Here is a 9,186-nt window from a genome sequence, read left to right on the forward strand (position 1 = left end):
ACAGGGACTGAGCGCCAGGAGACCCTACGTCGCCAACGTTCTACGTCGTCATCACCGTGCCAATCGACTTCGTTGGTGTAAAACAGTGAGCGCTTGGAATCTACGCAACTGGCGCCGAGTTTGGTTCAGTGACGAGTCCAGGTTCCTGATGGCAGAAACCGAGTTTACAGACATGTGAACGAACGTTATGCCCCGGACGGTGTTGGTGTGGGCGGCGATACCGTACACTGGTACCACTTATCCAAGTTCAGGGAAAGTTGAAGGCCGTACGCTACAGACTATTGACGTCCAACGTGAACTGTTCCAACAGGACAACGCCAGGCCGCACACTCCACGAGTCACCAGGGAATTCCTCGCCGGGAACATCGTCAATGTGCTCCCATGGCCGTCTCGTTCCCCAGATCTCAACCCTATTGAACATCTTTGGGATGAACTTGATCGACGTCTTGGTCAGCGTCGTCCGCAGCCACAAACTGTACAAGCGCTGGTCTACGTGTGCAGCAGGAGTGGCCGAGGATCCCCGGCAGTCACACGGCGTCTCATCCAGTCGATGCCGAGGCGTGAGGACTGTCATTCACAACAGATACTGACTTTCCATGGGCGTTTGAGCAATACTGTGGAAGCCATATCTAAAGTTTTTGACGTCAATGTGTGAATTGATATCTCCTTAAATCTGATGTAAAAAATCATGCGTGTAATTTCAGTCCCTATGAAGTTATTTGTGCATGAAAATACATTTTCTCAGTAAAAATCTGGTTATGCGTTTCTTTTTTTGAATAGTGTACTTGGAGTTACATTGCGTTGTTTAGGTGTTCCCTTTAGTTTATTGTGCAGTATGTAAAGTACATAGAGATGTACAAAAATAACTATATAATGGCTCATTAAATTTCAAAAATCAAACGCAATGACAATTCTAAATATTCTTGTATGCACATGCATGTTATCGTACAGTGAGCTTCACTCACTGTCTTGATTTTAACAAAATAATTAAGTCCATATTCATTATCGTTACTTACCAAACAAATTGAAGGTATTGAACCTGAGTGACTTCTCCTAAATTCTACATCTTTTTGGAAATGACTTCATATGCTGGTAATGTGGGATCAGCTATTTTGAATAATTATGCAAGTGAAACAAGGATTGACTGCAATAGCACTGATTAAGAGGGATTGCAAGCATGTAGGAATGATGGTATATGGATGTTTTACATTATTATAATAGTATTGATTACACATTCATTATATAAATAGTTTAATATATCAAGCACAATACAATAAACATTCTTTTTAGGCAGTGATCCAGTGAGTCAGTACATAAATAGAGGCTGACACTTGTTGATGCATCCAATTACATGACAATGCAAAATTACACAACCCCCCAAAAAACCCACGTTAAACATTAAGTGCAGTAATCAAAGGCTGGTTTTCCCTTAAGCTTGTAAAGTCAAATGTTAATTCATAAATTCAATGGAAATCTTTTGACAAGATGTTGGTGGTGCAACGAGCAGTAGTGTGTAATCTCAGATGAAATCACCTTCAAGTTGTTCAAATCAATCTGCATGGTACAAAACAGTCCACTTCTGAAATGTTATATTTAAAGTTATTAACCCCTTTTTAATGTAGTCTCATCAAACCAGAGGGTTATAGTTTAAACTCAAAGCATTGCTTGAATTTTCTTCATCAATTAAACATCTTCTGAATATCTCACACATTCACAAGAAAAGCACTTTACATTGAAGCCAGACACTGCAAACACCCCTGAAAGAAGCTGGCATGTGATTCTAATAACCATCGTTTGCTGACAGATTATGACGTCTAGAATATTGGAAAACCGTGAAAAAGCAAAGAAAAGGAGCTTTGTGTCCATTTTCCCATCACTACGGTGATTCTCAGGACTTGTTCAGCACAACTGTCCAATCATGGACAAGATCCGTCAGTTTATCATTAGTTAGTTGCTCTTATTTCCCTGCGCTTTTCCCCAGAGCTGCAATGTCCTTGTTCTCCAGGACCTCGCTCTTCTTCCCCGGCTGCAGCAGAGTGTTGGACACCATGGCTCTGGCCACGGCCTGGATGGGGATGGACATGGAGGTGGAGAAGACGGACGATACTGCACTGAGGAACTTCCTGGCCATCCACTCGGCCGGCCGGCTCTCCTGCCTCTCCACCAACAGAACCCTGTTGACACCATGGGAGCGTGTTCCTTCAGAAAGTCCACAAGAGTCACGGACACAACACAACACAGAGCCGGGCTGCTAATATCCATGATGATGAAAGAAGACGAGCCACGCTGTCAGAGTGACTTTGTAAAATCAGACATAATAGAACGGCTATTGGAGAAGTTTGTTGGACATTTCACTGTATTTTGCACCAGAAGGTTTCATTAAAATTGGCTTTTTGTTGAGACCGTCATCATTTACAGGAGTAATTCTTTGGTTTTGTGAAAATATTGACATAACAAAAGTTATTTTACTGGTCCGGCCCACTCAACATGGAATTGGGGTTCTGTGTGTTCCACCTCTAGACTAATGGTGAGAGCAGGGAGCTTGTGCAGCTCAGCTGGAGTACGAATCCCACCGAAGTTCACATCAGGAAGAGAATCTGCTATGAAGCTTGTGCTAAATCACAATCTGCAGAGAGCAATTTCAGAAGGGAGCAGCCCAAAGATGATCTCATTGTCAGTGTGTCAGTGGAGTATCAGTCAATTCACATTTATTGAATGGAAAGTTTCGACCTGAAACCTGCAGCTCTTCACCCTTCTGTGTAATTCTGTCAAACGGGTTCTCACCCTGCAGGTTGATTTCACAAATGTGACCATATTGAAATCATGTTTGAATATTTTGAGAAATGAAAAATACACCACAACACATCCAACGGCTTATTAAATGTCTTCGTGTGCTGTGATGACCTGGATGACTCTCAGAGCCTAAAGGCTCCGGCAGACTCCCTTTTAGAAACCACAAGAACAAGACGAAGGCTCGGCAGTGACGTCAACAAGCTGCTGAAAACAACGTTTGTTTGGCAGGACTGTTCATACTCCACAAGTCCACGGTGCCCAGCTCAGGCCACGCCCCCTCACAGCAGGCCACGCCCCCTCACAGCAGCCACAGGTTGTATGAAGTGGCGTTTTCACTGTTCAACTGCACAGTTTATTTCTCTCCTCCTGTGCTGTCAGAAACATTTCTCTGAACTGTTTCAGTAACAAAAGAGAGACTTTGTGAACGAGCACCATGTTGGTCTGGTTTTCACTGCTTTGAGTGATGCGTTCAGGTGCAGCACGGCATCTTAATGAGCTGCGACGCTCAGACAGTGGCGATGTTAGAAGCTAAATGTGATTAAAATATGACCGATGGTTAACAGCGAGCTGGAACACATGCTCAGCACACGGCAGTGCAGCTCCTACAGAGTTCGGCGGCACTGTACTCGTTTATTAAACTGATGTATTCAGCCAGAAGGAGCCCGCCGGCAGAAGTGACGGCATTTTGTTCCGGAGCAAACATCACTGCCGAACTTTTGTCTTGTTCTTATGGAGGGTGAATTGGCCTTCAGAGCCACTGGTTTACATCAAACTAATGTTTGAGAATCTTGAGAAAAGCCACATAGAAGAATGTGCAAACTCCACAAAGAAAACATCAAAACACTGATTTTCTTGATTTGAAGTGTGAGTGCTCATCGATAAAACAAACCACATCTTGTTCAGTAGTATTACTTTTCAGTCTTTGTTACAATGAGCTTGTATAGTGTTGGTATATACGGTAAAATGTCAGAATAAATAAACCACAACCTTTATCTACACCAATGGGTATCGTGCATTTGTAAAATCTAAAATGTGCAAAATACACTTCGAAACAAGTTTTGCAGCTCAAGACAAATTGCATTAAATAGGAAGAAAACTCTTTGATTTTAAAGCTTTCAGACTTTTGGTATTCACATTAAAAGACCTACATTATACAGCAGGGGTGGGCAATCCTGGTCCTGGAGGGCCGCAGTCCTGCACGTTTTAGATGTTTCCCTGCTCAAACACACCTGTTCTCATGATGAGGCTCTGCAGAAAGCTTGACAAGGAGCCACTAATTGCTGTCAGCTGTATTGATGTGAGGAGACATCTAAAACGTGCAGGGCTGCGGCCCTCCAGGACCAGGATTGCCCACCCCTGTTATACAGTATTTCCACAATCTTACATCAGTGTCAGAGGTCCAAAAACATCGTATTCAAGCTGGATTTCCTCAAATCCAGCTTTGGTCCTGAAGTTCCTCCAGTCTTAAAGTGCCTCACATCCTGGAGGGGCGCAGCCCTGCATGTTCTCTATGTCCTGGTTATCTGGCTTTGTGCTGAACGTGGTGATGAACTATCAGGACATTCAGGCGTGTTAAAGAATGGAGACATGGAAAACTTGCAGGGGTTTCGTTTTTTTTTTTTTTTTTTTTTTTTTTTTAAATTTTAAATTTTATGTTTTTTGCTGTTTGTGTTGGTGCAGCTTATGATACATTAAAGAATGCATATTTGCACCCAAAATGACAACAAACGGTAGTTTGGACAGAACCTCAGGGAGGAGGGTGTGTTGTTAAAGCTGAAACACTTCCAGCTGTGTATTTTTCTGTCAGGAAAATTAAAGCTAACAAGACATACGCATTGAACTGTATTTTTTGTGATGACCTCAGATCCTCCAGGATCTGAGTTTGAGACCTCTGCTCTCGTGGCTCCACTGAGAAGAGGCCATCTCTGCTCCTGTACCTTTAAAGTCCTAGTGAAATGAAGGTTCCACCTCCAAAACGCTCTGGTGTCTCTTCTAGGAACATTTTCCTGCTAACTGGCTGAAGGTCAAATGTTAAAACACGGCAATCTGCGAGAAAATAGCCGATAAACGGCGCTATTTCCTCTGCTGGGCGGAGCTTCTGACAATAACAGAGTGACATCACGAGTTGTGCACACGCCCAAGTTGTGTTTACATTATGGAGGATCAGAGTTTTGACCACGAAGAGGCTGAATTGAACCATATTTCATCATCATCATCATTTCAAACCCAGTGATTGATGAAGAAGACACAGAAGGTGGTTCTGCCATCGGTGACCCCGTCTGGAACATGTTTGAGGAAGCAGAAGACGCTTCGTCCTCCATTCGTCCTCGTCTCCAGGCTCAATCTTTCATCAAGGCTCATAAAACGGCGACTAAAACTTCAAAACACTGTAAAAACTTGATATTTAAGAGGGAAACAAGCCGATATAAACACAACAGATGGAGATCTGCACATCTCTTGGCCCACGAAGAAGGATTCCCCCGACTTCCTCGGCTGGAGATTCAAAATTCAAATAACTTTGTTATGCGACAACCGTGGTGGGGCAGAGTCGGAGAAACCTTAGAAGTAGTACCCCAACAATCGTTTTTTACAAAGTAGTGTTTTACATTTCACTAGGCCTTTAAATGCAATTAAGCGCGTCTGTCCTCGGCTACTCCACGTCTGTTTTATGGTAGCATTTTGCAAGAAGAAAAGAAAAAGGTACATCCTCCGAATATGAGAGTAGAGCTCATCTCCCTGGTGAGGGCGAAAGTATCCACTCTGAGGGAGGAGTTATTTCCCCACATGATGTCATGAAGGGAAAGGAAAATTCACTAAAAAAGTGGAATAAGCAAGTGAAGGAGACGACTGACGTCCTCCCTTCTGGAGTCGTACACAGAATACTAGGACATATATTGCTGTTAGAAAACCAACATAAAGGGACATTTGTACAATATGGTGCCTTTAAATAAAATGTGCACCTTGTTTCAGGCGTCAATTGTTCCAATACAGGACAATTATATGATGCAAGACTGTACAAGACTGATCAATAAACAAAGACAGATCAAAGCTTGGTGCCTTGAAACACTTTTTCTTTTTAGCTGAGAATGGGTAAATGAAGCATGGACTTCTTGGTTTGTATCACTCATTCGCTGACATGTCCGGGGAAACATCCACAGTGGAGTTGCAACTGAATACACCCTCAAGTCAACACATAATCATGACTGGTATTTAGTTTTGGTGAATGTTTCCCTCAAATGAAGAAGAGGAGTTCACTCACCCGGGCCTGTACACAGAATATCTGTCAAAATCCAGTGCCTCAATCTCTGCTTCCACTTGACCCTGGAAGGAAATTCATTCATGCCAACGGGTACAAGCAAGTTTCTATTGAGGGGAAAACCTCAACTTTATAATGGACATACACGGTATGCAATATGGAGATAAAAACCTTGACTTTGAGGTAGAGGAAGCTGCTGTCTCTGTTGGCGCCCCTGGAGGACTCCAGGTGGAACTGAGAGCAGCCGCCTGCTCTGGCCAGTTCTGCAGACTTTAAAACGTAGTCGTGGTCGACTCGGACAAATCCCTCCTGAAATCAGAGCAACAGTCTCGTATCCACAACAACTTCTGTAAATGGGTTTTCTTGGTATAATCATCTTTAGCAGTGGATTTTATCTTATTTTTATGTAGAACACTTTGCTCTGATCTACAAATTGTAGACGAGCAAAAGCAGCTGAGAATGTATCAGGATCAATAACGTATGTATTTGTCCATGTAGAAACCGGTCCTCGATCATGTACAGAGCATTTCAGCATGGAATTAATTAAAATGTCTAGTATTTTTGCATTTGAAAGAGTCAAAATGTACACATGTAGCTCTGGAGTCACGTGTTTCAATTGTGACCAAAGTAGCTCATAGATCAAGACCAATATCTGTTCCTGCTTTGGTTGAGAAGACATGTAATGTTTATTTTCCCTCCTCGTCTTTCTTGTACTTTCTCACCTCCACCCACCTCTAAACACCTATATCTAACGTTTAACAGAGGTTCCAGCCATCCCAAGCTGTGCAAGTCTCCAGTAGTCTGTCACAGATGTTAATATCTGCTGGTACATTTCAGCCAGCCACAGCTTTCTCTCCTCTTGATCCACTGTGACTCTCCGGCTCTGCAGAGCAGGAAGGACCTGCAGCAGGTGGTGAGGACGGCAGAGCACATCATGAACACACCTCTTGTTTCTCTCACACACATTTACAGTAGACCAACAGCAAAAGGTCAGCTTCAATATTAAAGATTTATCAGCCGTCTCCTGGAAGGAGCTTCACGAACCATTTTCTTTATTTTCTGACTCCACCAGACGGAGCTCTTGGTTTGAAGACAGAGTCTGAAAGACTGGTGATGAAGTGTGATTTCAAACGTGTTGAACAGACAGCGCCATCTGGTGGCTTCAGGAAAGACCGACTATTTCATGAAGCTTCATTTGGCCGTCACTACACCTTCCTGTGCCCAGTACTCGTTTTTCTCTGTGTGTCCACGACTCTCCGATGCCCAGAAATGAATAGGACAGTGTGACAGTGTGTTGTATGGTTGCTCTCTGCGGTCAGGTGACTTGTCCACTGCCGTCACCTCACTGTGGCCAGCAGGACCGGCTTGCAGCTCCCTGGAGCATCATTTGGATAAAGTCTTATCAAAGATGTATGGATGGAAAACTATCTTACATTAGCTTCAGAGCCGTAAATTGAAAGTAAAATTAAAGTACTTAGTTAAAATGTGGTCCTCTGATAGGAAAGAATAACATTTTGGTGGCTCATAAAAAGATCATTATCCCCCATGTATTGTAATAATTCTTGTACTGTATGAGCTTGGCTCTAGTGGAAATGTTTGTCACTGCACAAGAAGAAATTGCTTCGTCATTGCTGCTGCTGACAAACCTATCAGATGTAATCCAACAGTGAATCCTTCATCACATGGAGGGTAAAGTTTCTACTCACAGCTCCGACTTTTGCCCTGGTAGTTCCCAGACAGCAGTAGCCCACATCGTGGCCCTGGAAGGCTGCGCCATACTCATCCAGCTTCTCAAAGTCCACCACCTCCTGCACCTGGGGGAACCAACAACACAAAGTCAGTGGAGTCTACCTTTTCAGCCAAGTTGTCGCCGTCTGTAGTTTCAGCCCACCAACCAGGTTTTCATCGGCTTGGTGGTCAAAGGTGAGCCGTCGCCTTCCGATCAGGGTGATCCTGGAGAAGATGTTGCGCTCCAGCAGCTCTTGAAGCAACACTTTGCCTGTTTCTCCAGAGCCACCGAGGATGAAGCAGCTTCTGTTCTGCTGCCTGAAGTCCTCCTCCAGGGTCTTCATGTCTTCAGCCATGCTGTGGAGGCCAGAGCAAACACACTGCAGTGTCAGTGCCGGAGGTCTTCTTTTACCAGTGTATGCTCAGGTAGACTGTGTTTCCCAGCAGGATAGAAGGACTAAAACTTGTACTTTATTAACTTTACTTAAGACGAATTCAAGAGAAGATATAGACAATCACAAATCCCAATACATTTTGGATTAAAATGTTTCTAAGCTGCTCAGAACTTAATATAATTTTAAACTGCCGGATTTCTGAAGGGAGTTTGGTATGACACGCGGCTCCTTGGTTACACGAGGAGGTACGTCCAGCCCCTGCAGCCCGTCTCTACCTGGAGTATTTAACCGGTTCGGCGTCGTCGAGATAAGCCCAAAGCACCGCAGCGAGCACGACCACAAGCGTGAAAACCCCGGTGGCTTCTCCCAGAGTGGCGAGCAGCCGAGTGACGACGGACATCACAGTGCGACGCTTCACTTCCTGCTTCCCGCACGTTTACGGCCGCAGCGCTTCCTGGAGCCACATCAGTGGAGGAAGAAGACAGCTAGCAGGCTGCAGCAGCTAGCAGGCTGCAGCTCCGCCTCACACCCACACCACCAGCGCGAGCGTTCCATAGTTTACGTTTTTTACCTACATTCTACCTGGAGGCGATGGAGACGCGTCGCATGCACAGAGACGTACCGCGCTATGCGCATGCGCACTCAGATTACAGCGTTTCAATTAACGTCTGCTCGTGTGTGTGTGTGTGTGTGTGTGTGTGTGTGTGTGTGTGTGTGTGTGTGTGTGTGTGTGTGTGTGTGTGTGTGTGTGTGTGTGTGTGTGTGTGTGTGTGTGTGTGTGTAATAAAACATGACAGTTTATAAAATATTTCTGGAACAACGTTATTCCATGCACTCACCAAAAAGTGTTCCTCACTCTTTTTTTTTAACATCATTTAAGAGATGGCAATAATTGTATCTATTAATAGTTTAGTCATGACGCACTAGAAAGGTTATCCATGAAACAGCAGCAATCAGGAAAAAAAAGTTCTTGGATGAAGAAGATTAATATCAGTACGGAAATTTCTGGCTGCA

At 44.0% G+C, this 9,186-nt stretch overlaps 1 protein-coding gene across 1 annotated transcript; it reads right to left on the minus strand.

Moving 5' to 3' along the window:
* Positions 1-1,234: 1,234 nt before the first annotated feature.
* Positions 1,235-8,759, minus strand: htatip2 (HIV-1 Tat interactive protein 2). The gene is made up of 6 exons (XM_080500510.1): positions 8,448-8,759; positions 7,945-8,134; positions 7,756-7,863; positions 6,221-6,358; positions 6,053-6,114; positions 1,235-2,174 (listed from the first exon to the last, which is right to left on the minus strand). The coding sequence occupies exons 1-6, from the start codon at positions 8,570-8,572 to the stop codon at positions 1,958-1,960; spliced, it is 840 nt and encodes a 279-aa protein (XP_080356636.1). The 5' UTR covers positions 8,573-8,759; the 3' UTR covers positions 1,235-1,957.
* Between the last annotated feature and the right edge of the window lie 427 nt (positions 8,760-9,186).

The sequence above is a fragment of the Blennius ocellaris genome, assembly GCF_963422515.1.
Source record: "Blennius ocellaris genome assembly, chromosome: 1".
Classification (NCBI taxonomy): domain Eukaryota; kingdom Metazoa; phylum Chordata; class Actinopteri; order Blenniiformes; family Blenniidae; genus Blennius; species Blennius ocellaris.